The following is a 27,967-nucleotide window of genomic DNA, read 5'->3' on the forward strand; positions in this document are numbered from 1 at the left end:
CCCCAGTGCTGGTGAGATAGCTTCTGAACCTACACCAATCCAAGTGAACCAGGTGAGGGGCCCCAGAATGCACATTTGACAGTCATCCGGAAGCTTCCTGCAGCTTGGGCTCAGCGGTTCTCAGCCTTACCTGAATTTTAAAACTAACTGGGAAACTTTTGGAAAAATATTGCTGCCGGGGTTCCATTCCACAGAGATGAAGTAATCATCTCTAGGAGCAGGGCCCCGGCATGGTTATTTTTTCAGTCTTCCCAGTTGCCTCCTCCATGGGCCACTGATGAGAATCAAGTCTGCCCTGCTTGATGGCTGATGGCTGAGGTAGCCAGGAGCTCGGCGCTCGCCCTCAGAGAGCCTGTCCTCCATCCCTCCTAGCAGAGGGGAGGCTAAGGGTCCGTCTTCAGACTTTGGAGGCACCGTTCCTGGTGAAGCCCAAGTACACCACCTAATTAACACTTGTTTAATAACAAGTATTAACCTGTCATATGCAGAGAAGGGGGTGGTCCTTTTTAAAGTTTCTAGTTGCTGACTTTGGCCCTGAAATGGGACTTCTTGGAAACTCAACCCAAGATAGCAGCTCACAAGCTCTTCCAAAAGTTTCTGTGCCAGGCAGAGACATCTCATGAAACAACCCAACTGCAGACAGTTTTTCCATAACATCCAATCACCCAGCAGTGGCCATGGGAAGGAGGGTGTGGACAGGCTTCCTGGGTTTTTGGTGCTCCTTGTCAGGTGTTAAAACAAAGAGGATCATTGTGTTTCTTGGAACTGGTCTAAATGTCTATGTTTAAGATTAAGATCTGGGGTAATGCATTTCCGTTTGAACCCAGTATTTTCTGATTGTGAAAAGGGTACCAACCTGTGCAATGGCGCCGTGACATGGCCACGGACTCCAGCCTTTTCTGTCGGTTCCTTTAATTAGGAGAAATTAAGTGGGGCTGCTACATATTTTGAGAATAAATAACACTATTTAAATTTAGGCAGCCTTAACCACTAACTTAACCGCTGAATTCTCGCTGCTACATGCCTCCTAAATAGATCAGCATAATCTTAACTAGGACTTAAAATGCATCATCTTCCTTCTCTAGCTCAGAACCAGCAGCCGACAGGAGCCTTTGGAGGCTTAATGACTTTAATTATGGCGAGAAATACCTTCCCCCGATGGGGAGGGGCGCTGCCGGCCTGGTAGGGTCAGCGAAGGCCGGATGGGAGCCCGCCCCCCAAAGGCCAGCCCCCACTGGGTGGGGAGGGGGGAGCGTGGGGAAGCAGGGAGGGACCCTGTGGGAAGGCGTGGAGAAGCAGGGCTGGGGGGCGGGGGTTGAAGCCGGAGGGTGGAGGGGAGGAGGGGCCCTGGGGGAGGGCCTCGGGGGCCTCTGAGTTCTGAGCTGTGTTTGTGGCTTTGGCACTTTGATCTCCTGCCAGCGAAACCTGGAAGGTCAGGCCGGGCTGCAGCCAAGCCCTGGAGCGAGGAGCCGGGCGGAGCGGGCAGGGCAGAGCTGCGCCACCCACCCGCACCCCCACCCCGCACCCCCACCCACCTCCTCTCCCACTCGGGGAAAGTGAGCCTGCGTGGCTGCCCAGGCGCCCCGCCCCGCCCCTCTTCACCCATGGGGCCGTTTTGTCTGCCCATCTCCTTCAGGCTATGGATTAGGGGCTCCGAATCATGAAAGTAAACTAGCTAACCACTCTCCAAGTTTGGTTTGGTAAAATCATTTATGTTGCATACGCTTTAAAGAAAGCAGGTTCTTTTTTAAGCTAGGTGCACCCCTTCCTCCCTACCCTACCCCAGAGCGGCAGGTGATTGCTCTGGTGGTTTGTGGGTGTTAGGGTCGTTTCCCTCCGCACTTCTGACACCCGCCCCCTTCTTGGCACCGGTATTTTCTCACCGGTTGCCCATGTGCTCTGGTGTGTGACCTCATTTCCTATGGAATGAAAGGTTTCTGTAGGAAAACAGGGCACTGGTGAGACCGGCCTTGCGAGCCCCCTTGCCTGGCAAGAGTATCCCCTGTGGAGCAGTGACTCATGCTTCAGGGAACAGCAGCTGACCAGAATGATCAAGAGCCTGGTGCCTGGGTGGTCACTACTAAGTGAAGGGGGGAGTGCAAAGGAAAAAATGAGGAGGGAGGGTTTAAAATCCTCTTAGTGGCCTCTAGAGGGCGGGGCATAGAGGGACCCATTGAGTGGTGCCTGTTTGGACTGCAGTAGGACCAGCCAAGAGACACAGGTGGGTGTCAGGCATGGCCAGTCTCTGGGATTGGCTGGTTGGGTCTCCATCCGTGTTCACAGTCCCTGTCCCTCCCTGACCACAGAGCAGGCCCTGCGGCAGTGGCAGCATGCGCCAGGCTTATTCCTGGCACCCAGCATTCCTGGCAATGATATGCCTGAGGCTCAAGCCTTAGGCACATGTGTGTCTGAAGCCTGTGCTTTGGTCTCATTGCCCCAAATGAGGCCATCATTGAGTTTGGGAGTTTGGAATCTGCCACCAGTTTCCCCTAAAAAGCCAAGCTTCCGGTCTTCGCACTAGGTGGCGAAGGCTGACTGGCTCACTTTCCCAAGACCAGTTCCATTTGGTGCAGGCCATCTTTCCCCACAGGTTTCAAGGGGTTCCGTAGGCTCCAGGAGTCTCTTAGGCTGAAGAAAAGCCAAGGTCCCCTGAGTGATAATGGGAGGAAACTGTGAAAAGCTGCATTTCATGCCATCTGTTCCTGTGGATTTGCCCAAGGGTAGTCATTTGGTGAGAGTTTTCCTTTGGTCAGAGTTCTAAAAGGAGCTTGCATTCCTCCAGAGAGTGGAAGGAACAAACAGTGCAGGCGCTCAGTCTTGTTTTCTAAGAGCTTCGACATCAGAGATGTGTTCACACAGAGGCCTGGGGCCTGATAAATATCCATGGTGAGGCAGAGCCGCTGCAGTCGAGGCTTCCCAGAGACAACGGCAGCATTAGAACTAACCGCCAGTAGGAGGCCCAGCACGCTGCAGCAGAAGATGTGCCTGCAGTTAATAAACCAAATCCTGAAAGTGTCAAATACACAGAACCTCGAGTTCCAAGGAGAACAGACCTTTCTCAATTTTAAGAGTCAAAGGAGACGGGAGATCAGGTGGCCAAGAGCCGAGCTACAGTCTGTGCTTGGAGTACCAGGGACTCCAGTGTTTGATGCTAACCCCGAGGGCAAAAGCTGATCTTTTTAGGTTAATCAACAAACATTTCTTGGCCATTTACCCTGTGCCAGGCCCTTTGCTGGATTCTGGGAATTCGGCAGGAAAGAAGTCTGACACATTGGCCGCCCTCTATCTAGTGAGGAGGCACTTTGAGTAAACAATTAGAGCATGATGTCATAAGAGCTCCAATGGTGGGCACGGTCAGGCCTCAGGCAGTGGCAGTGTGGAGGGAATAGCACCTAAATTGACAAAAGTTTTAGCAGAGGTAAAGGCTAGCTGGTATGGGGGAGGTAGTGTGTTCCTCAGCAGCAAGGACGCAGGCCATCAGAGAACTAGAAGGTCAGCCCAGTTAGACTTGGGGGTCGGAGCATGGAGTTTGCCATCAGCAGTGGGGAGGTCACGGCCTACCCTAACAGCAACACAGTTATTGGAGGAGAGTGGTACAGGTCAGAGCTGTGATTTAGAAAGGCCCCTCTGCTGCTGGGTAGAGACCACACTGGGGCGGAAGGGGCAGCTGGGATGGGCTAGGGAACCCCCATGGGCAAATGTTGTGACTCATGTTGAGAAGTCAGGTGTCCTGGACAGGGGGGCAGCAATGGAGATGGAAAAACAATGGATGAATTTGGAAGATGGAATCAGCAAAACTTGGTAAGCAGTTGAGTGTAGAGGTGAGGGCAAAGGTTTAGCTTGGCCCCTGGAAGCCTAGGTTCTAGAAAGGTAGGGATTAGATAAAGGGTAGGCCTACAGCAAGACCCCAGGCATCCGTATTAGCCTGAGCAAGAAATGGCCCACAGATGCCCAGGACAGTGTGCTCTACTTTGGAAATAGCCACAGAAGGAACTTGAGGACCTGCATTGAAGCAGAATGCTGATGCCAAGTCCTAGGAACCATGCCCTGGGACTCTGGTGCCATTTGGGGTTCTCCACAGTAATGGTTTCTGCCACTTTGGGTCACACTGCTCTATGAATGTATTGGAGGAGAGCTGCAAGTGAATGCTCTCTTGGGTAAAAAGAGATCTCCACACTCTGATCTCCTTTCTAAGCAGGATCTCTTCTGCCAGGGCAGCAGCAAGTGTGTAATGACAGGCACTTCTAGAAGGTCTCATCTTGAATCTTTCTTAGGGACGTCCGGCACACAGTTGGACCTCTTAAGTAGTTGTCAAACTGAACTATGTAATTGGATGTTTTCATACCAGTAACCATCTCATTTAGATTGCAGTGTGTATTCTCTCTACTTGTCTTCCAGCTCAAAATGGAGATCTCTGGCATATCCTCAGCCTTCTACCTTACCTGTACCTTAGAGAGCAGGGCCATGAATAAGGAGCGGTATTCCTCTCTCATTGGCGTACCACCCACCGTGGAGCAGTGGGTTCCAGAACATCTTCTAGAGAAGGGAGGGTATGGACAGGAGTTGCTGCAAAAGGATTCTGTATCCAAAAAAATGGGAGATCCCAGGTAGATAAGAGCCTCTAGCACACTAATGTGCCCTGTCAATGTCAGGGGTCACTCTGGAATATGCAGCATTTCTCTAAGGACACTGACCAAGAAAATCTCATCCTGTGATATATACTTTGGGAAAAGCTGCAGTAGAGACATGAGATAGCTGAGCCCATATTCAAAATTTTTTACCCCATTTGCCCTTGGAATGAAATACACAGACTATTCCTTGTGACTCCCCAGCCCTCTTCAGAGAGGGCTGCACCTGCATTCCTTGCAGAATGTACGCTTTATGAGGACAGGGATCTGCCACTTGCTGCTTCCTGCTGAACGTATCCCCAGGGCCTGGCACACATAGTAACTGGTTAATTACTACTGTTAACAAATAAATGAATACATGGCACTACAAATAGAATTAAACTCTGTTCCCACCTACTATGTTAATTTGTTGAGTATGAACCATGCCCAGGGCAATCTGCTTTGTGAGACTTTATGGGGCACACAAACTGGTCAGTGAGATCCACCTCCTGGCTCTTTTAGACTCTGAGGCAGGCTAGCCCAGCACCCAGGCCAGCCATTTATATGTAAGATGTCTATACCCTTTGACTAAGCAAGAATACTTGTAGCTATTTATTAATGATAGATGCCACCAGGATGTGAGTATGAGAATATCAATATGGCACTGTTTATAATAGAGAAAATGTAGAAATCTGCTTAATGCCTATCAGGGAGATGGTTTTAAGCTCAAGTACAACCATAAAATTATTCCATATAATAGATTATTGCATATAATGGAATTCCAATATAATATGGAATATTCCATATAATGAAATAATATATGTAGCTGGTAAGAAGAATGACATTTTTAAATACAAATCTATATAATATTGTTGAATAAATTGTTGAGTTAAGGTGGGGGAGGTACAGAACAGTATGTATATATAATTTATTTTTAAGTGAATTTTGATATATAAGTAAATATATGCATTTTATTCTTGCCAATATATGGATTTAAAAAAACAACATGGAAAGATAAAACGTAAACCCACACTGTTAATGTTATAAATAAAGCTTGGGATATTGGGGGTAATAGGTCAGTTACTTTTTGCTTTTAGTTTCTAAATTATTTAAAAGTGTTCACAGTAAGCACATTTTACTTTTATAAATAACAAACATGAAAGATTGTTATATTTGAGAGGAAGATGCATCATAGAAAGTCGTAAGTGGCAGAAGAGAAATCCTTAGAAATATTAGGACCCAGAGAGGGATAAGAGCTGCATTAAGCTGTAGAGAAAAACCTGTCTTATGGGAGGGGTGGCACATGAACTTGACCTTGAAGAATCTGTAGGTATGATCAACACATGGTAGTTCACACTGGAGTATCTTTCTGCATATGAAGTATATGCAGAGAGTTACTCTCAAACTGACTTCCTTCTCCTAGCCAGCTCACCACAGGTCACTTTACCCAGAAGTTAAATGTGTTGACAAATTTTTCTTGTAATTTCTGCACCATTCTATTTTGTCACTACAGATAAATTAAGAATTGAGTGGGTTTAAAAGGAGGGGAATTAAAAGCCTATGTGGATTGTATTATTACTCTTACTATAATCTTCATATTTTTTGGCCCTGGGCCTCCTCCCTTCTAAGGAAATTTGAAATGTAAGCCACAATTTGTTCAATGTAGCATTAATTATTATAGTAAAAAACTGGAATAGTTCAAATATCAAAAATACATGAGTAAGTAGAGTATGTGAATGGGTATTTCACAGCTTTAAAGATGTCTACAAGGAATTTTTAATGACTTGTTGGAAGTTTATGATAAGTGTAAAAAAAAAACCCCACCAAACACAAAATCAAAAAAAGAAAAAAAAAAGCCGCCTTGGAGCCCCCAAATATCAGGATTTCCTATAAGAGGTTGAAGACACAGGTCTTCATATCAGCATTAACCATCCAGTTTCCTTGGTTATCATGTGGTCAGGAGTTTGGGACAAAGCTTTTTTTGTCATCATTGGGTTATTTTCGATTAAGATAATATTCTGTGAGAGATTTCCCATAATATTAGGCACTGAGTCCACCACATCCAGTACTAGACAAACATAAACAATGATGAAAAATGGAGTCTGTGCCCAAGGGCTGCTGGGAGTAACCAAGTCTGGGTGTGACTGCACACACTGGGGAGGGTGCCAGATCCATTCCTGATAGGAATTCTAGAAGTTAATTGAAACTAAAGCAGTCTGGAGGCTTTGAGTTCAAGGTAGTAGTGGGAACTGTTCTCATCTGAATGCCTTATTCCCGTCTGGAAATTCGAGACTCAAACATATTGATAGAAGCACTTTCCGTAGGGAAAAACCACATCCACATTCAGGGAGCAGCAACCCAAGAGAATGGTGCAGGCTTTCTTTCACTCAGAATAAACATTTATTGAATAACCATAGGAGACTTGCATTGTAGTAAGTGCCAACCACAGTAGGACCCTGTGTCCCGGGGCTTGAAATTTGTACTTTGCAAAATGTAAGTAAGTGTGCAGATGTTTGCATTTTTGATATTTGTGTCAGTAGCTGTGGACAAATTCTAGCCTTGGGCCTTGCAGCCCTGGAAAGGTAAATAAAGGACCATGACAACCTTTGGTTCCACATTCTAGCACTGGGCTTCTAGTCACCTGCTGGCTGGTGTTGACCTGCCCACCTGCCCTTGCCTGACTGAGGCAGCAGAGGTGAAGAGGGTTGTGTGGGAGGGACTGGGGGAAGGGCATGCAGAGGGCAGTGATGGCAAGGAGGGCCTTGGGCTGCTTTGGGGAAGCCTTCCTGCCCTTCACATCCTTCTCATGCCCTTCTTTCCGTGCCAGTCTGCACACAGTTCAAGGGTAACTGCCTTCTGTAACAGTAGTCTGGTTTACCCATGACCTTTATCTAGCCATATCCACCAGGCTGTGTCTTTTCCATCCTTTCTTTGAAACAGCCTTATCTTGAGAGTTTTGTGACTTTTATAGAGTTTCTGATGATCACAAGACCACTATCTCCCAACTATGTAATCTCCCAATCTATGGTTTAGATTTGTTTTGAAACAGTATTCAGGGACAGGGATGGGGGTGGGCACCTGGTGGCTCAGTTGGTTAAGCATCTGGCTCTTGATCTCGGCTCAGGTCTTGATCTCAGAGTCGTGAGTTCAAGCCCTATGTTGGGCTCCACCTGGAGCCTACTTGGAAGAAAGAAAGAAAAAAGAATATTTGGGCCCAAGCTTGAGTAGGTAAAACGAAGAAATGATCTTAGATGTGAAGATTGGTTCAGGAATATGCCTCCTCTATTTTTAACTGAAAATGTGAGGCGAGAGGGAAAGTGTGACCAAGGTAGTGTTCTGTTTTTTAATTTGCTTTGGGAATAGTATAATAAATGTGTCATTTTCTAAATCTGGATTATTCATGGCCTATTTTAAATCCTGAGCTGGCTCCTGACAGGCCAGTTCTCAACAGGACCCTGGGTTGACTCCCCTCCTGACTAGTCCTGGTAGGGGCAGGAAATACGAACTTATTTAATAGCAACTTCCATTAAAGTAAGTCAACTGTGAGAATTCTCATTTTCTCAAAATATTTGTACTTGGTCATGTCAGAGTCCGTTAAATAGGTATGTTAATTGGGTTTTAAGCACCTTATTCTTGACCTGCAGTTTTTACTATAGATACCAGAAGACCCTTCAACCATCCTAGATTTTGTTTAAAATGCCTTTTGGGGATCCCTGGGTGGCTCAGCGGTTTAGCGCCTGCCTTTGGCCCAGGGCCTGATCCTGGAGTCCCGGGATCAGATCGAGTCCCATGTCGGGCTCCCGGCATGGAGCCTGCTTCTCCCTCCTCCTGTGTCTCTGTCTCTCTCTCTCTCTCTCTATGTCTATCATAAAATAAATAAATCTTTAAAAAAAATAATAAAATGCCTTTTAAAAAGTGCCTGTCCTGGGTGGGTCATGCCCCACCTCCAGGTCCTTGAGTCTTCCATGTTCCTGTGGAGCAGGGGAGCCTGGAAGCAGAAACAGCCACATGGCTGAAGCACTGCACTCCTGCAGGTCCTGCAGCCTTTCTTCTGCCACTGTCAGGCTCTCCACCTGCACCAGCATCCTCCACCTGACCAGGACGGGTCTGAATGCACATTCCCTCAGGTGCTAGTTGATGCACTTGATGGTGGAATGAAAGCCAAATAAAAGAACAAGGGGTCCTGTTTATTACTTCATTTTTGGTGCTTTTACTTGGGGCCCCTCTCCATCTAGGAAAGAATTGTGAAGACTAGGATATCACCTGAGTAGAAGACACAGCGCCAACTTAACTGTTAACTCTGGGGCCCATGAACTGTTGGCCTCCAGCAAGGGAGTCTGTGTCCCTATAGAGCCTTTTGGAGGAAGGTGATGCCACATGGCCTCAGGCTTTCTCACTGTGCCATCGTTTCCTGGAGGAAGATGATGCCACATGACCTCAAGCTTTCTCACTGTGCCATCATTTCCTCTCTCACTGGAGGCGGGTAATAGGGCCACTGTGACCCTTACCCCATGGCTCTGGACAGCCCCCTGCCTCTCAGCTAAGTGGTCAAGATTAGGAATTGAAAGGGACCCTAGTGATAATCACAGAAGGCTTCCTCCTCCTCTTACAGGTGGGGAAACTGAGACTGGGACTCAGATTCAGTGACTTGCCCACCATTGGCAGCTTGTCAGAGGCAGAGCCAGGAATAGCTCCTGAGAGTCACTCCTGTCTGCAGCTTGCTGGTGAGGCAATGGGGTGGGATGGACAAGCGGTAGAAGGGACTTGAAATACATGGATTCTCCGTTCACGGAGGAGTCCCAGGGGCAGAAGGACAGCTCCTGTGGCACACACCCAGGGCACCCTGGCTCAGCTTGGCTCAGCTCAGCTAGTTAGTTGCTGGGGACTTTGCAGTGCCCCTGAGGATGTGACAGTCCTGCTGCTTCGGTGCCTGGTACGGGAATGGTCTTGTTAAAGCTGCGGGGTAAGACTGCCCTCTAGTGGGCTTGAGAAGCCATTGGTCCAGCCACTTTGTCAGCTAGTTAGGATCAGTGAAGCGTCCTTAGGCTGCCTCCCTGTAGTGATTCTTCTCTCAATAGGAATTCTTCAAATTGTATTCTTCGTCAAGCATTCTGGTTCATGGAATTGATCTCTAAACACCAGCCACTATTTTCCCATCTTATAGAAGGTTTGGGGTTTTATTTTTGTTGTTGTTGTTCACCGCTCCCCCCACCCCCAAACTTAGAGGTTTCCTAACTTCTCTAACAAGATTCCAGTTCCTAAAAGCAAGGGTTAGGTCTTATGTCTTGTTCTTCCACAGATTTTATCCTGTTGTCTGCTTAGTTGAACATGACGTTAGAAGATTTGTTGGGATAGAAAGAATCCTCCCTCAAAAAAGAATCCCACCCCTTTCACATTTGTTCCTAAAACAGTCTCATCGTGTCTCTCTGATCCATAGTTCCCCAAGTGGTTGGATCATCCCAATCCCTCCAAAAACTTCCAGAACTCAGTTTCCTGGGCCTCACTCCAACCCTGCTGAATCAGTCTCTGTGGTTCAAGCCAGGAAATCTGCTTTACAAACTTCCCAAGTGGTTTTTGATGTGTAGCCAGGTTTGGCAGCCAACTGCTCTAAATCCCCATTTACATTTTTTTTTTCATAGCTTTTTCCTCTGACAGCATCTCCAAAGGTCTTCGGCTTGTGTCAGTTATTTAAATTGACCATTTCGAGATTCCTTTGGAAATACTCAGTGTGCTGTCCTAACTGCAGCGCTGGCTGACAGAGGGAGGAAGAAGGACCACAAGAGAAGGACCAAAGGCATCTACTTTGGTTTGCCAGTGGCTCAGTGTTTAGAGCAGAAAATACTGAAACCAGTACCTTCGTGCTGACTGGGCAGGTTGTTGATTTGTTTTTAATGTTTGGCTAAATAGGAAGACAAAGGTGAATCAAGCACTGATTTTCACCTCGTCTAACAACTCTGGTTCTCAGATTAGCTGTACAATGTAGGTGGAATTGTCCCCTTTTTTATAGTGACAAGTTAGTGACTTGCCCAAAGTCACGGAAGTTGGTGACTGTCAGATTTCTGCATTCGAATACAGGTGTGATTTCCAAGGCCAGCTTTGGAAAGGTAAGAGGACCAAGAGTGCCAACCTCTTCTTTTTAACTCTGCCAGGCCAAGCGGGCAGTGCAGCGGGGAGCCACTGCGGTCATCTTTGATGTGTCGGAAAACCCCGAAGCTATTGACCAGGTAAAGTCCTCGGGCCACGCCGTGTGGCAGCCTCCCCAAGAGAAGCACGTTTAGTTAGCTGGGCTTGTCACACAGGCATCACCCTCATTTCGGGGCTTTGCACTTGTCTGCTGGCACTAGAAACTCATGTTTAGACATCATTCCTACTCCATAGCAAGGCCATTGAGAGGAGATAAAAGCCAGGAAGTCAGTGGTTGGGGGGCATTTTCAGAGACCCTTCTGGGCCTTCAGCCTGCCCAGTCTGTCCTAAAACAGGCTTTATTCTCAGCCTTGTCCTTTGGAAGCTCCAAGGCTATAATGCTTGAAGACTTTCAGGATTTTCTAATGGTATTAGCTATTCTTTTCCTTCAACCTCTCCTCTTCTTTCTTGCTTCTTAAAGCAAGAACGTCTTTTAACCAGAACTGTCTTTTCTTCCTCAGCTAAACCAGGGCTCAGAAGACCCGCTCAAGAGGCCAGTGGTGTATGTGAAGGGTGCAGATGCCATCAAGTTGATGAACATTGTCAACAAACAGAAAGTAGCTCGAGCAAGGATTCAGCACCGCCCTCCTCGAGTAAGCCTCCGTCAGCCCTGGCCAGACTCATCCGGGCACCCATCCTTTGGGCTTTTATTCCAGTCTTCTTTCTGTCTAAAATGCTGATATAGCCTAGGTTCCTATAGTTTAGATCAGACATGAGGCTGGAGGCCAAGGAGAAACGTTACCCGTGTACCTTTATTATTTTTTAAGATTTTATTTGTTTGAGAGAGAGTGTTCATGAATGGGGAGAGGGTCAGAGGGAGAGTGAGAGAGTCTCAAGTAGATTCTGTGCTGAGCATAGAGCCTGACACAGAGCACGATCTCACCACCCTGAGATCATGGCCTGAGCCAAAATCAAGAGTTGGATGCTTAACCAACTAAGCCACCCACACGTCCCCACCCATGTTCCTTTAGAGAGGACTCCAAAAGACCTTCCATAAATAGATGATTTTTTAAAAGATTTTATTTATTTATTCATGAGAGATAGAGAGAGAGAGGCAGAGGCAGAGGGAGAAGCAAGCTCCCTGTGGGGAGCCCACTGCAGGACTTGATCCCAGGACCCCAGGATCACTACCTGAGCCAAAGGCAGACACCCAACCACTTAGCCACCCAGGTGCCTCCAGAAATAGATGATTTTGTGCTAAGGTGTCTCTGATCTCTTCCATCTGGTGTTCCTTCTTGGTAGCCTCCTGTCTTTCTTTTTTTTCCCATCCTGCCTCCTTCTGAAAATCTGAGGAGGATCGAAGGAAAGAGTACCCGGCTTCCCTTGTCTCCCTCCTTCCATTGACCCAGACTAAAGAAAAAAGCCTGTACTTCTTCCTTCCTGGAGGGTAATAATTGCATTTCAATAATTGCATTATTGAAAACCCCTAACTTATATTTGAGTCTGGAGCACTTAACTTTCTACTGAGATTGAAGTTTATGACTTCTAGGCGGTTGATGAATAGCGTTAAGGCTTCTCTTGAGCGTGTCAAAGGGACACTGCTGGCCAGTAACTCTTCATTGGCATCTTCCGCCTAAACCTCAGGCTGAAGATTCTGGGAACCTGGGACAGGTTATAAATATATGTGGTTTATTACCTTATCACAGATACACACAGGATGATCCTTTTGCTCACACAAAATATCTAGATACCCGCAGCATTCAATTAGCAAAACTCTCTTCCTCTTGGCTAACCGCATGTCCTAGATGAGGTGGCTTCCAGGTTTTTGGAGGCAGTGTGCCCCGAGGAAAAGATAAGAACTCAAAGTAGAAGGGATTTGCAGAAGAACTGCCTTTGCTGGCTTCTTTTTAAAGGAAAAACGAGCGCTTTGGTAAATGTGACTCACTGTAGTGGAAGCTGGTATCTGTGGAAGCAGCATACAATTTTCTAAGTTGCTGTAAACCATTAATTACATGGTTAGTAATCACTGTTCCCTCAAAACATGACACTCACTCCTTTGTCCCATAAATACGATATTCGTGTTTATTTGGATGGACCTCTCCTACCAGTTACAGCAAACTTTGCGCTATTCCATGGGGAGCTAGGCGTTACTGTGGGAGTTCTCTTGACTGTGAGGAGGCCTGGCCAAGACTGTTGCACGCTTCCCCCTAGCCACACTATGAGGGACTGCCTGGGGTGGAGCAGACCCCCAGGTGTTTCCTGCAAACAAGGGGAAACATACTCAGGTTGCCCCAACCTTATCCCAACCAGGGCTGACACAAGTCACAGGCAGAAGAGACCTGTGACTCAGTGTGTCTGTGTTCTGTTCCAGCAACCCACTGAGTACTTTGATATGGGGATTTTCCTGGCATTCTTCGTCGTGGTCTCCCTGGTCTGCCTCATCCTCCTTGTCAAAATCAAGCTGAAGCAGCGGCGCAGTCAGGTAATGCCCCCGAGCAGCCCGTGAGTGCAGATCCCCACCGCCCTGTCACTAGTGGAAGCCAGGGTGGGGGCCTGAGCTCGGCGGCCCTTTGCCAGTGACCCGGGAGTGGCAAAAATGGAGAAAAATGAGAGCAAAGCTTATCACCCTATGTCTTCTCTGTTCTAAAAGGGCCAGAATCACAAAGGCTGAGCACTGGGAGTGCTTCCATCTAGGAGCTTCTCTCAAGAAATGTCTAAATGTTAATACAGAGCCCTAGAGCCTTGCTCTTCAGATATGATCTGGACACCAGTGTTGTCACCTGGGAGCTTAGTAGAAATGCAGACTCTCAGGCCATACCCAGACCTGCTGAATCTGAATCTGCATCTTCCAAGCTCTCCAGACGGTTCTCAGTAAACAGGGTAGCCGCTTTTGTGCCCCAGCTGCCATATCACTGTGCTCATAGGAAGGCAGGATTTGGGAGTAGAGGTTGATGGAGAGGGTAAGTGGGAATGTAGACTGTCCCATATGTTGCGTGACCCCTCAGGAGAGAGACAGTGGATGTTGGTAGGCAATCTGTCGAGAGGATCACCACCTTCTCACAAAGTGAATGGCCATCACCCCGACAGAACAGTGGCTGCGTTTGGCAGGCACCCATGCTCATTGTCTCATTTGCCCTCGGAGCTTTCTTCAGCGTAAAGAGGAGGAACCCAAGGCACGGAGCAGGTTAATAACTCAGAGTCTTGCAGAGTAGATCTCTGCTGGTACTGCCACGTGGGAGGAGCCTGGGTTCAAGTCAACTCAGGAGTCTGAAAAATCTGTGCAGTCTTAATTTCTAACATTTTGTCAAAAGTCTGACAGAGGACTAGCGCATGTCCCCGTGCATTGGGTGCCATGGCTCTAGGGGTGACTACCACTACAAATATGTCCTGGACCCTAACACAGACCCTAACACATTCTGCCACAGAACTCCATGAACAGGCTGGCTGTACAGGCTCTGGAGAAGATGGAAACCAGAAAGTTCAACTCCAAGAGTAAGGGGCGCCGGGAGGGGAGCTGTGGAGCTCTGGACACACTCAGCAGCAGCTCCACGTCCGACTGTGCCATCTGCCTGGAGAAGTACATTGATGGAGAGGTAATGACAGGCAGGGCCCATCCTGGCTGGGGATGAGGTGGACAGGTCCACAGAAGCACACACGACCTGGAAGGGTGGGGCCCCAGGTCCTTTTCACACAACTTTGCAGGAGCAGAAGGGTTTTAAATGCCTAGGTCTCAAGGGGGTGGCCTGAGACACTCTAGCTCCTCTAGAAGTGAGTGGCCACAATGCAGAGACACTTTCTTCAGAGGACCCAGCTTCCACCCATGTAATTTCAGAAATTGATCAGAAATTCATGGTAGGCCAGAAAATGTCTGGTGTTAAGAACATTGACACATATTGACTTAATCTTAGAATCCCTCTTCTGAAAACTTGACTGGAAGCAAACCTCTCCTGCAAAGCCACATGGAGCACTGGGTGTTTTGACGTAGGAGAGGAGATATGATGCCGCCCCCCTTCCCTTTTTTCTTCTAGCTTTTTATCCTGAAAATGTCACGCCTTCAGGAAAGCTGCATGAGTCATACAGTGAATGATGTGTCATTCACCTGGAATCACCATTTGTTAACATTGTGCCATGTTTGCTTAATCTTCCCAGAGGAGGCGTGCAGACATACATTTTGGGGAGTGGGGAACAAAGCACTTCAGAATCAGCTACAGGCATTTGATGCCCCTTTAATGCAGGTGTTCCACTCCCATATAGACTATCGGGTGCAAATGAGTTTTTGCAGAGGCCTTTAAGTTAAGAGAGTTTTGAATGGTCTTTAGGAGCTGACTGCCTGTATTGCAGTCCTGGGCCAGGCAGGTTCTAGCTTTGTGATCTCGGGCAAGTGACTTCATTCTCTGTGCCTACCCTGTGACAGAGGCCCAAGACTGACCTGCGCTTCAGGTGATCGTGAAGGTTACAAGTAGAACTCTCCCACGGTCAGGAACAAGGTTAGGTATTAATTTCAACGTTATTGTACTGAGCTGGTCAGAGAATGAAAAAGCAAAGTAACGTTAGCAAACTGTGGAGCAGGGGTCCTTTGGCTTGGGAACTCCAGAGGTGCTTGTACTCTAGAAAGCCCCATCTCCTCCTCTCTACATAGACTGCTTTGTCATAAACCATGTTCCCTCAGGTGAGTATTCAGGGTCCAGTGAAGGAGAAGACAGGAGAGCTTTGCCCCTTTGCTGCCACACTTATCAATTACAAATCCTGGGCATCCTTTCTACTCATCCCCAGTTAGAGTGCCTGGAGGGAACCACCACCCCAAAGATGCATAAGGTCTCTGAGGATACCTAGTCTTCTCTCCACATGCCTGGGGCTGCAGAAACTCTTGGCTTTAGTTTTCCCTGATGTGTGGAATGAATGTGAATGCCTTCCTCTGGCAACCAGAAAGGAGCCTGCTTCCTTCCTGAATGCTGAGGACTATGGTTGTGGCTTTTCCCTAGAAGCCAGGCATGGGTACTGACTCCAGGGAGTGGTGTCCACCTGTTGCTAGAGGCGGGGAGGTGAGTGAGAAGGAAGCCTCTGGCACTGCAATGAGGAACAAGGCTTCTTGATCCATGCTGTACTCCTCAGGAAGAAGAACATATGGGGCTGGAGGCAGGACTGCTCTCCGCGTGGGTCCTGCCTTCAGGCCACGTGTCCTCTCTCCCTTCCTAGGAGCTGCGGGTTATCCCCTGTACTCACCGCTTTCACAGGAAGTGCGTGGACCCATGGCTGCTGCAGCACCACACCTGCCCCCACTGTCGGCACAACATCATAGGTAATTGTCATCTGCCTCCATTGTTGCTGAAGAGTCACTGTCCCTACTGAATGCCTAGCAAGAGTGTGACACATGCTGCAGACCGGTGAGCGAGAATTGCCCTCCAGACCTGGGGGGGGGGGAGGCTTGGTTTTGGAGTTTACTCAGTCTCCAAACCCTTAAGAGAGTCTGGCCTGAAGCATCGCCCTAAGTTCACATTTTGGCTTTCACGTGAACCAGCTTCCTGACCTTGAGCAAGGCATCTGGCCTCTCCAGGCCTTAGGCCCGTAATCTCCTTAGCGGGAAGGACAGTGATGATGCCCCCATGCCCAATACCATGGGGTTGTTCCCATGCCACAAGAGATGAATGTGAGGTGGCAGGGTTGTGGTGGCACTCCTGCATCACCTGTGGTGTTGGATGAGGGGGCCGGAATGCAGGACATACTCCAGATAGCTGGTTTTCTAGAGGGAACGTGCCTTTCGTCTTGGTATCTTTGTTGCTGTGTGCAAACTCCCTTAATGTCTTTGTCAGGCCAGGCTGAAGGGAGGTGTGCAATGGGCCCTTACAGGTGTGGCTGCCCTTCAGACAGAGAAGTGGGTCAGCCTATGCCAGCGTGGCCAGGTTTGGTGACAGCTTAGAAGGGGCCCGAGTCCTGAGACTGGGCACATGGGCACGTGACCAAGCCTGCTGCTTCACTGTCTGCCCCCATTTATCCCTCCAGCCCCTGGCACTCGTGTCCTCAGCCCCACTGACTTAGACTCCCCTACCCCCTTCTCCCCAGAGCAAAAGGGAAACCCAAGCGCCGTGTGCGTGGAGACCAGCAACCTCGCGCGCAGCCGGCAGCAGAGGGTGATCCTGCCGGTGCACTACCCCGGCCGCGTGCACAGGACCAACGCCATCCCCGCCTACCCGACCAGGACAAGCATGGACTCTCACGGGAACCCTGTCACCCTGCTGACCGTGGACCGGCACGGGGAGCAGAGTCTCTATTCCCCACAGACCCCCACCTACATCCGCGGCTACCCGCCCCTCCACCTGGACCACAGCCTGGCCCCGCACCGCTGCGGCCTGGAGCACCGGGCCTACTCGCCAGCTCACCCCTTCCGCAGGCCCAAGTTCAGCGGCCGCAGCTTCTCCAAGGCAGCTTGCTTCTCCCAGTACGAGACCATGTACCAACACTACTACTTCCAGGGCCTCAGCTACCCTGAGCAGGAGGGCCAGGCCCCCGCCGGCCTTACCCCCCGGGGCCCATCCCGTGCCTTCCCCCCGAGTGGCGGCGGCAGCCTGCTCTTCCCCACCGTGGTGCACATGGCACCACCCTCCCACCTCGAGAGTGGCAGCACGTCCAGCTTCGGCTGCTACCACGGCCACCGCTCAGTGTGCAGCGGCTACCTGGCCGACTGCCCTGGCAGCGACAGCAGCAGCAGCAGCAGCTCGGGCCAATGCCACTGCTCCTCCAGCGACTCCGTAGTGGATTGTACCGAGGTCAGCAACCAGGGCGTGTACGGGAGCTGCTCCACCTTCCGCAGCTCCCTCAGCAGTGACTATGACCCCTTCATCTACCGCAGCCGGAGCCCCGGTCGCACCAGCGACGTGGGGGGCTCGGGCAGCTCAGGCCGGGGGCCTGTCGTGTGCCTCGAGGGCTCCCCGCCACCTGACGAACTCCCAGCGGCCCACGGTCAAGGTGCAGGGCGGGGAGAGCCTTGGCCTGGCCCCGCCTCGCCCTCGGGGGACCAGCTGTCCACCTGCAGCCTGGAGATGAACTATAGCAGCAGCTCCTCCCTGGAGCACAGGGGGCCCACTAGCTCTACCTCAGAAGTGGGGCTCGAGGCTTCTCCTGGGGCTGCCCCGGACCTCAGGAGGACCTGGAAGGGGGCCCGCGAGGGGCTGTCGTGTGCCTGCTGCTGCGAGCCCCAGCCCTCCACACTGGAGCCCAGCGTCGGAGTGGCCGGGGGCAGCACACTGTTCCTGGGCGCCCCGGGCGGGGAAGCTCAGCCAGGAAGCCCCCAGGGCCTGTACGGCCTTCACCCAGACCATTTGCCCAGGACAGATGGGGTGAAATATGAGGGCCTGCCCTGCTGCTTCTATGAAGAAAAGCAGGTGGCCCATGGCAGCGGAGGGGGCAGCGGCTGCTACAACGAGGACTGCTCGGTGAGCGTGCAGTACGCGCTTGCCCAGGAGCCCCCGCCCGGCTGCCACCCGGGGGCCCGGGACCTGAGCCAGCGCATCCCCATCATTCCAGAGGATGTGGACGGTGACTTAGGCCTGCCCTCGGACTGCCAAGGGACTTGTGGCCTCGGCCCCTGGGGTGGGACGCCGGGCCCGGATGCCCTGCGACCCCACAGAGGCCTAGGAGTGGCCCGGGAAGAAGAACCAGTTCTGTGCTGCCAGGCTGGGGTGCTGCTCTCGCCCAGCTGCCCTCTGGAAGGTGCAGAGGCCACCAGGGCTGGCTTTCCTGGTGCCCCCCAGGACACTCAGGAGTCCAGCATCACAGCCACTGAGGCTGCAGGTGAGAGCAGGAGAGGACGGTGGGCCAGAGTCAGGGTTCTCCTCTTTCTCCGAGTTGTTTTCTAAGTGACTTCCTTTGTGCCCTCCACTTTATTTATTTTTTCTGAAGATTTTATTTGTTTATTCATGATAGACAGAGAGAGAGAGAGAGGCAGAGACACAGGCAGAGGGAGAAGCAGGCTCCATGCAGGGAACCTGACGTGGGACTGGATCCCGGGTCTCCAGGATCAGGCCCTGGACTGAAGGCGGCGCTAAACCGCTGCGCCACCACAGCTGCCCTGTGCCCTCCACTTTAAATGCCATCTGCACCTAATGACCTCTGAAGTTTTAATCCCCGCCCTGTGTTCCAAACCCATTAAGCTTTCTTTCTTTTTTTTTTTTTTTTTTTTTTTTTTACAGATTGTGTTTATTTATTTGGGAGAGAGAGAGCACAATCAGTGGAGAAAGGGAGAGGGAGAAGCAGGCTCCCCACTGAGCAGGGAACCCGACATGGGGCTTGACCCCAGGACTTTGGGATCATAACCTGAGTGAAAGGCAGATGCTTAACCGACTGAGCCACCCAGGCACCCTTGACCCCCATTAGGCCTTCTGTTTCTCTGAGTCTCACAAGCATCCCACCCTGTCAGGTCCACTGCAGTACTCTCAAATTCTTCCCTTTGCGTGCCGCCCCCTTCCTCCAGGCTCCCCACCCAGATGCTCAGGCCCAAACCCGGCACTATCCCTGAGCCCACCCCACCCTCCATATTCCAGCGTCCTGGACTTCTCAACCTGCCTGTGAGGACCACATGGGCTTATTTTTCACCCTTGTCCGGAAAATCAAATCCCCAGAAAAATGAAACTTAGCAAACAACATGCAAAATCCAAGTCCAGAATTGTCATTCGATTCAGCAGACCTCATCAAATTGCTATAAAGTTTCCAAACATTTTGTGTCAGTAACAAGCAGTCCAGCATCTTTGAGTAGCACCACTACACGTTCCACTTCCAAAGTATCACCCTAATTTCTCTCTCCCGCATTTCCACCTGCCGTCTCCCTGACCAGACCTGTTTCCTTTCTCCAAGGCCAAGGCAGGGGCCTGATGGATCTCTCACTGCTCTGAGCTTTCCATTCTGTATGGGAGCCCCAGTGGTCTTATTTTTATTTTTATTTATTTATTTTTTCCCCAGTGGTCTTTTTAGAAATACATGTCTTTACACCAGAAAACCCTTCAGTGACTTGCCACTACCTCTAAATTTTAAAAATGTAAACTTCACCCCTTTCTGTATGATCTGCCCCCTGCCTATCCCTTGCCTTGGACTACCTCCGGCTTCACTCACTTCCTTGCTACTTGAGCTTCCTGTGACCTCTGTCCTGTTACCCCAACAATCCAAGTTCACTGCAACTTCCAGACTTCTCTGCTGCTTCTCCAGATCTGAGCTAAAATCACACCCTCCAGCCTTGTCCAAGGTCACTGTCACACCCTCTATTTATTTCCCGGGCTATCACAACCTGAGGGAGGGTCTGTGGGCTCTGGGAAGGGGTCTCCTCTCTTCTTCCCAGGGCCTGTACCAGTGCCAGATGCGCATCTGTTGTATGTGTTTTCATGCTACCTAAGGGCTTCCAGAAGTCTCTGTACCTCCAGATGAAGGAAGCTGTCTAGCAGGCACCTGTCTGTCTAGCAGGCACCTGTGCCCCCAGCACAGCATGAGGAGCTCTCAGCAAAGGAACTCTGTTTTCAAAGCATACATGGTCCATGTGGCATTGTGAGCTGTCAATTCCTGAGAGCCTGTAATGCTGGGGATGGGCACCCAGGTCCCTTGCCTGGTCCCCATGCATTGTGCCCAGGGCCTCCAGGGCCAGTTCTGATTATTTTTCTCTCTCTCTAGGACAGAGATCTCGCCCAGCAGACAGTGGCACGGGAGCCTGAGCTCAGAAGGAACTCATACGTGGAAATGGGGACTATATGGAGACTCCAAGCTCTGACTTCCTTCAGAAAAAAAAAAAAATTTTTTTTAGCATTGACAAACACACAAAAGTGGTAATAAAGAGAGCCCTCCTTCTCAACCCAAAATGTGAGCCACCTGTGGCAAACTGCCCCCACCCCACCCCCATTAACAAACCAACAGACAAAATTTCTCTGAGTCCTTTGCCTCTTTTGATAACATGGTATATTCTGTTTTGTAAAGTGTGTGTGCTTGGGGTTCTGAGGTGTGTGGGATTGAGTTCTCTGCTTTGTTTTTTAAGATATTATATGTAAATGTAAAAAGTTATTTAAATATATATTTTAAAGAACCCTAACCGCCAACTTTTGCTGAAAAAGAAAAAAAAAAAAAAAAGAAATCACTGCTGCATTAATTGAACCACATCGTGTAGATACTGTTGTCTCCCAGGAGGGAGCTCAGGCCTTTGAAAAGCTCAGGGCTACACCTGCCTTAGAAAATGAACCAGAAACTTGAAGTAAAGCTAGTTGATATGGGTACAAACTCTGAGGAACAATGCAATGCTGCCTCTTTCTTTCTTGTGGTAAATCCCAACGTACAAAGTTTCGGGTCTTCTCAGAAGCCATGCCTCTCCAGCTCACACCTATAGGCAGCTGACGGAAACAGCTAGGAATAGGGCGGAAGGTCTGCAGCTCTGAGGAGCTGGGACAAGCCATTGCCACACAAGCCCCGGAGTGACAGGGATGATGCAGCCCAGCGTCTGTCCCTTCGGGTCATCGTCTTAGGTGAAAGGACAGAGTTCACAGTCCTGAACTTGGACTTCCTGCCACTGGCTGCAGAAATGGTTGGAAGGGGTGTGTGGGGATGAACACCCAGGAGGAATGTCGTTTTGCAGCCTTAGTGTCTGGGCGGGGTGGGGGGCTGAAAGTGGTCTCACTAACCCAGAGAAGGGACAGGGGGCGCTAGAGAGTGCCTGCACACAGGCATCTGTGTGGGCACAGCCAGTGTCCTGAGGCTGCCTTCCTGGGGGGCCCCACGGGGTCAGCACCGAGCTCCCTCCGTTGGAGTGATGCATTTCCCATCCCATCCCCTATGGAAGCCCCGCTTCAGGGTTATTCAGCCCGCTGCCTCATGGCTGAACTTGCTCATCTCGCCTGCAAATGTCTACTATCCCTTCTACCTAATGCACTATTATGTATTGATTCTCCGTGAGACAGAGAAAGAGACTATCAGATAGTTTAGACCCAAAGGGTAGGATTTTGTATATTTTTCCAGCCTTTTGCTATTCTTGTTTTTAAGAGGGAGGGAGAGTTTTAAAACCCAAACCATTTTTTTTTAAAAGATGTTTCCATTGTAAAAGGGAGAATCTATTTAAAGCTATTTCAGATCAGGGATTGTCATCCTTTTTGTCCAATGTACTTCTTGTTCTTAAAGGGTTTTTTTTGTTGTTGTTGTTGTTTTTGTTTTTTTGTTTTTGGTTTTTTTTGTTTGTTTGTTTTTTTAAGAAGAAACTAATCACATTAGCCCCTTGTGTTCACTAAGTCCTCTGGTCACTTTCATTTTATCCATTTATTGTCATCTGAAATGCTCATTTGCGGAATAGGAACCTCATGGCCTAGCCCCCCTGTAGTGGGGAAACAGAGACTGCCCAGGCTTGCCCTTCAACAATGGTGATACCCCCTCTCCAGTAAGTTCAGGGGAAGTCAGTCCAGGGTCCAGATGAGAATGTTTTTGACTGAGAATCTCACTGTATCCCAATTCTTTTTGCTTTTTTTTTTTTTTTTTTTAAACCCAGCCCGTGATGAGGACATTTAGCCTTCTAGCCAGGCTTTGACAGAAAGAAATTCTAGCATCAAATGATCAAGCCATTTGCCATTTAGGAACTCAATGCAGTGAGATTTGTCCTCCAGCCTCTGAGGTATAGTCCTTTGGGGGCTGCTGCCCCCCGCCCCCACCCCGGCCTATGCCCAGCACACCTGTTGGCGAGGGTGTGAGAAGCGCCTAAGCTGTTGACATGTGATCCGGGCTGCCTTTATTTCTCAGGCCAGGAGTAGCAGCTGCTGAGGACAACAGCTTGCATTACGTGGTTTTAGGGAAGGGGGTGGGGGGTATGGCTTCTAACATGAACTGCAAAAAGCAGCTTCTCATTGTTGAGATTTTTGTTTTTTGTCGTTTTGTTTTTAATGCCTTTGAGTGCACATTATCTCCTTTGTCTGAAACCATACCCTCAAAGTGGCTTTCTTTAGCCCAGTCTGGGAAACTACTCCTCAATAGCCTTAAGCAATAAATAGATGAGTAGATAATGTGGCTTCCACGGGGCTTATTAAAATAAATGTGTCCAATTTTCATTTGAAAGAGCAATAATTACAGATGGCAAAAAGAAACAACATTTAATTTTTGTACTTTACAGGGCAGTAGAAGCAGAAAAGTGAAAATGTTAAAATTTTAAATATCAGCCATTGTCTTAAATTCACCAGACAGGGAGGTCACCAGAATATAGGAACAACTCTATTATTGCCTCACCATTTAAATCAAAAGAAATGTCTTCTTTGAAGATTTTAAGACTCCGGTAATCATGACCTTTGTCAGTGGCCTCTCAGTGGTGTGTTGGGGTCATATAGCCTTGGAAACTGGGAGCATCACATTTTCCATTGAGAATCTGCACCATCACTGCCCACCCCCAAGCCAGATTGTGACTGTTAGGCCTGGTCCCCATGGCCAAGCCCTGGGTATAGGACAGCCATGTAAACTGCAGAGTACTGGAACCAGTTAAAAATAATGGGGGTTTGGGAATTCTGATCAACAAGGTACCTCTCTATGCTGGCTCTGACTCTCTCAATCTCTCCCACCTCTCTTGAACCCAAGCCATTTTATAAAGCCCAATCTGCTGTCCCACCACTCAGACCCTCCCTTATGTGCTGCTAGTTTCTACTCAAAGCTCATGCAGGACTAATGCTTTTAAAATGAGGTCTAAAAAATAATTACTAATCTGAGTATTATTTTTTAAACAGACCTGCCTTTTTCTATTCTTTATATAGACTCTATTGTGTTGGTCTAACGACACTATTTTAAAATGTTTTGTTTTGTTTTGTTTTTTTATTTCTCCCATAGCACTTAAAAGATATTTTGTAAAGACTTTGCTGTAAAGATTTTGTAATAAAATGGTCTAAGGGCTCCTTCTCCAACATTACCATTTTTTTTTTAATGTTTTAAAGGCTAGAAAACAACTTATGTATATTCTGTATATGTATAGCAGCACATTTCATTTATGGAAATATGTTCTCAGAATATTTATTTACTAATATATTTATCTTAAGCCATGTCTTATGTTGAGAGCGTGACATTGTTGGAATAATCATTGAAAATGACTAACACGAGGCCCTGTAAATACATGATAATTGCACACAGATTTTACATATTTGCCGACCAAAAATGATTTCAAACAAGTTGTAGTCTTCTATGGTTTTGTAACAAATTGTACAAATGACTGTAAAAAAAAAAAATACAATTTTATCAAGTATGCGTTACATGTTGTCATTGCTCTGTATGGTAAAGATCTATAGATCCCACCAGGGAGAAGTTTGCGTGAAGCAATGCCTTTGACTTCCTCCTTGTTCATGTAAACATCTGTAGGATTTCCTCTCCCATTTACATAGAGTTTGTGTTGTTGGGGCCTGGGGTGGTGTCATGAGGGAGCATCTGATGGAGAGTCTGTGAGATTATGTCCTTGAGGTGGTCATGGTTTTTCTGCTCAGCCCTATGTGGAGTGAGTGAGGGCAGTGATGGTCCACTTTTCAAAATAAGGAACATGGGTTGGATTTAAACTGTTGACTTCCTCTGCCTGGCCTTTTCCTACCTGAACGACAGAGACCCTCAAACCCCTATTAAGGAAAGGGAGCTTGTAGGGAAAAGACCCTAAGCATTTAGCCCTCAAAATGACCTCATCATGAGAGAGTAGAGAACAGCCATCAGTATGAAATGAATCTCATATCCATTGGTCTTATTTCCCAGGGAGGGAGTTACTAATTTGTAAAGCACTCCGAGATTATGTGGAAGGTGCAAAGTGGTGTTTATTTTTCAGACATCTAGGAGAGAATATCCTAAGCTGGTGAGCTCCTGTTCCTATTTCTCACTCTTTAACTTGGGCCATTTCTTGGGCACAGGCTCCTTGTGGACCTCCAGCTGCGTCCTGCCAGGCAGTGGGTCCTGAGCACCCTCGGGAGTGGCAGCCTGACTGTGCAGAGCCTCCCAGAGCTTCTGTTTGATGGCCTTGCCCAGCTCCAAGCTATACCTTTTGGGGGTCCCTGAAGGATTCCACAGCATCGGCTCAACCACAGAGTGGTACAGAGCCCTGTAACTCTCCATGGGGAGGCCGTGGATGGTTAGCTTGTCCTCTGACAACTGCTGTCTCTTTCTGGTTTCAGGAAGCAATGCTTGGCCCTTCCAGGCCGCTGTCCCGGTGTCCCCGGGTAGTGCTTGGGTGGCAGCCACATGTTCAGCATATCTGCTCTCAAGATCTTGGCGGACAGTTACTTTTTTCTCCTTTGAACTTTCTTTACTCTGGCCAGGAAGAAAGCAGAGAAGTCAAAGCTAAAACTTGAGAAGGGAGCTCAGAATAATTATCTGGGATTTGTGTCCCAGACTTGGTTACAGCCTCCACCAACATTTGTCTAGTGGGTTCTGGTTTACGGAATTCCTCATGGACGCCACTGCGTGCTTTCCCCATAACCCTGTAAGGTCAGCAGGAGGTAGATCTAAAGGCAAGGAAATTGGAACGGGTTTGCCCAAGCCAGCAGGGTTAGAAGGTTCCTAAGCCACAGTGTCACCTCCTGAATGCCACGCGGGATCTTACGCGTTTACTCTGTGCCAGGTTCTGTTCAAAAACCCTTTGCATTACATTAGCTCAATCCTCATGAAACCCCATGGGGGAAGGACTGTCATTCCCCCATTTTGTACATGACAAAGACGGAGGCAGGAAGAAGCTAAGCCCACGGTTGTCCTCAACTACAGTTAAAGCGGTTCAGCTGGCCCCGTGGAGCGATGGGCCTCTGGATGCCAGGTTCCCCGCGTCTAAGTTCACGGCTCGATCTGTGGCTCGCCTCCCGTGTTTGGGGCGGGGGGGGGGGGGGGGGGGTGTGCCTAAGGGCGCTGCCCATATCCTGGCTTTTCCCACTTATTTTCCCTCCACGTTAAGTTCCTTTAGCCTGTGGTTATGAAAGCCACTGCGTCCTGTAGAACTGGGCAGAGCATAAGTAGCCCGAGCGCAGACCTGTGCTGTCTCCCTTGTGTCACCTTCCCCTGCATCCCTGTCCCCACCTCCACAGTCCTGTCTTTAACTTTAGGATTTCCTTCAGTCTGTATGAATCACTTCAGCAGTAAGTGTCCCTAGCTGACGCTTCCCTGTCCCCACTCCCAGGTCTTCTCCACCGGCAGCCGCACGTACCTTGCTGATGCCTCCTGCGGGTTTCCTGAGCCTCGGTGAGGGTGAACCAGGGCGCTGCCCCACCGGCCCTTTGCCCTTGGAAGTGATGGGGTTTCTTACCCTGCCCCGCTGCGTGGCTTTCGTTGCTGAATTGTCCTTAGGCTTTAATCTCTTTGAGGGCTTTGCTTCTCCAAACTTGCGTGGTCCTGGGCAACACTTATCTTTCAGCTGTCGCCTGAGCACCAGCTTAATCAGGGAGACCGAACTGGCAATGAACGGATTCTTTACGACTTCCCAAGAAGAGGTGGTACCTGGTGCTGGGGACCTGATGTTCTGCTCTGCACACACTCTGGCCACCCAGGGGCTGGCGAGAGCCCGAGCGTCCACATAGCAGTCCTGAAGCCTGGTGTTCAGTAAGATGGACCGACGGAGCCCATATGTGGGGATGCTGGGCTCTCGTCTCACATAGATTGGATGCTAGAATTAGAAGGGGAGAAAAGGGAATGAAAACAAGACCAGTTCTCAAGCAGGGACCAGAAGGCCCACTTTGGAGGCAAAGTAGTAACGCCTTTTTACACATCGTCCCTTCCACACAGCTCTTAGAAATCTATCCATCTGCTCTCCCGCTCACCCAGAGCCTTTTGTACCAAGTAGGGAAACACGGTCACAATGATATTCAGGCTCCCAAAGAACACAGCAATGCTTGGGCTGGAAGCAGAGGTTTGGGAAGCATTTACAAGGAATCAAAGACAATTCCTGTCTGCGGGGACAGAAAAGGAATGGAGACAGGATCACTAGAGAGTCCTATAGGAGCTATAGTCACCCCTCGAGCTGCTGCAAGACAGAAATGATGCCACGTAAAGTTCTACCAAACCCTGAATACACTCTCTAACCAGACCACCGTGAGCCAAGAAGGGCCACTCAGCTGGAAATCCTGGGTTTCCTAAAGGCAAAAGCACAAGGTAAGTGATGCTGACTTCCATTCCTGGAACCAGCCAAGAACAAGGGAACAATTTGGATAGATTAGAATCACACACTTAAAGAGACCTGGCCTTCTAAGAAATGTCATCTATAAAAAAATAAAATCACCTTACCATATTTCAGTTGCCTTAAATTTTATTTTAGCTAGCTTAGTAGGGGGAAGAAATATATATTTTCTTTTCCCTTTTTCTCTTTTGCTTTTTTTGTTGTTGTTTTGCTTTGGTTTGTTTTAATATTTCTAGTCACCTATCTTTCTCTGCCTCAGTTATGTATGAGCAAATTGTAGTTTGTTTAGATTTTTGGCTCACGTGCAGACAGTTTTGAACCATTATCTCTAGTATTTGTGATGTCACTTTGGTTTGTGATGTGGGTGTGGGTGGGTGTTACATCATCAGATTTTATAGTTAAATTAGGCTGGAAGAAGTTCCATTTTGTTGTGCTTGCAGCCTCAGGAACTTGTGAAGTGCCCATGTCCCCAAGAAAGGCTTGGGTGAATGAGTAAAGTCCTAACGTCCTTAAGGAGCATGCTTTGCACACAATGTAGTCAAATATGCAGCCCATATTTATGGATACAGGTAGTGAGATAGACCCTTACATGTGCAAAAGTGGCCTTCTCCGTGCACATAAAGAAGGTACTGTTACATTCTCAGAATAGCTGCCAAGGTTAGGGACCAGAAATGAAAGAACACGTTCCTGCAACCCTGGGCACCTCTCCCTACATGTCTCTCCCCGAGAGACTACATGGTTTCTGGAATGCGGTTTTATTTTACATCCCATGGCAAATTCAGTAATTAGAGCTGTTAGCAGTGTCAAGGGCTTGAAACAAGAACAAAGACGCCTCTTCCTGGTAACTCTTGGGCAATGCCTCGCTCCTTATCAGGTGCTTATCCTGTCGGTGGTTTTGAGTTTTTATACACAAAATGCCAAAGGAGACTCCCTCCTGAGGAGGAGGAGAGGGAAATGATGGAAAAACAGAGTATGAGTCTGGCAGGAGCTCCTGGAATCGTATGTGTTGCCTGTTTGATTTTTCTGAGTGTTGTCCCTGGAGTGAATCAAAGCCTGCAGGCAGACTGCACCGCAGGCCGCACCTCCAGGCCAAAGGCATCTGGACCTACAGACGCTTGGGAGG

General features: G+C 48.8%; 2 protein-coding genes across 5 annotated transcripts in view; one reads left to right on the forward strand and one right to left on the reverse strand.

Moving 5' to 3' along the window:
- Window positions 1-23,962, forward strand: part of ZNRF3 (zinc and ring finger 3) — a 157,550-nt gene extending 133,588 nt beyond the window's left edge. For 2 of the 3 annotated variants that reach the window (XM_077874192.1, XM_077874193.1), the window contains exons 3-9: window positions 10,757-10,831; window positions 11,252-11,383; window positions 13,102-13,212; window positions 14,156-14,323; window positions 15,927-16,029; window positions 16,791-18,518; window positions 20,382-23,962. In XM_077874192.1, coding sequence (XP_077730318.1) covers window positions 10,757-10,831; window positions 11,252-11,383; window positions 13,102-13,212; window positions 14,156-14,323; window positions 15,927-16,029; window positions 16,791-18,518; window positions 20,382-20,422 — 2,358 coding nt within the window. In that variant the 3' untranslated portion in view covers window positions 20,423-23,962. Of the gene's footprint in view, window positions 1-3,350; window positions 3,802-10,756; window positions 10,832-11,251; window positions 11,384-13,101; window positions 13,213-14,155; window positions 14,324-15,926; window positions 16,030-16,790; window positions 18,519-20,381 lie in introns of those variants that run through there. The other variant, XM_077874194.1, reaches the window with a different exon arrangement.
- On the reverse strand, window positions 23,335-27,166 carry C27H22orf31 (chromosome 27 C22orf31 homolog). 2 transcript variants are annotated; one of them, XM_077874201.1, is made up of 3 exons: window positions 26,952-27,166; window positions 25,978-26,334; window positions 23,335-24,995 (listed from the first exon to the last, which is right to left on the reverse strand). In XM_077874201.1, the coding sequence occupies exons 1-3, from the start codon at window positions 26,952-26,954 to the stop codon at window positions 24,558-24,560; spliced, it is 798 nt and encodes a 265-aa protein (XP_077730327.1). In that variant the 5' UTR covers window positions 26,955-27,166; the 3' UTR covers window positions 23,335-24,557. The 2 variants fall into 2 exon arrangements, with proteins under 2 accessions (XP_077730327.1, XP_077730326.1); XM_077874200.1 differs by having other exon boundaries at window positions 25,879-26,334.
- Between the last annotated feature and the right edge of the window lie 801 nt (window positions 27,167-27,967).

Source organism: Canis aureus, chromosome 27 (genome assembly GCF_053574225.1).
Source record: "Canis aureus isolate CA01 chromosome 27, VMU_Caureus_v.1.0, whole genome shotgun sequence".
In the NCBI taxonomy this organism is placed as follows: domain Eukaryota; kingdom Metazoa; phylum Chordata; class Mammalia; order Carnivora; family Canidae; genus Canis; species Canis aureus.

Bases quoted from the DNA above. Each gene is read 5' to 3' on its own strand.
- C27H22orf31 (XM_077874200.1), bottom strand. The intron at 24,996-25,878 runs GTACGTGCGGCT...CTTCCTGGCCAG, and splicing joins CCGCAGGAGGCATCAGCAAG to AGTAAAGAAAGTTCAAAGGA.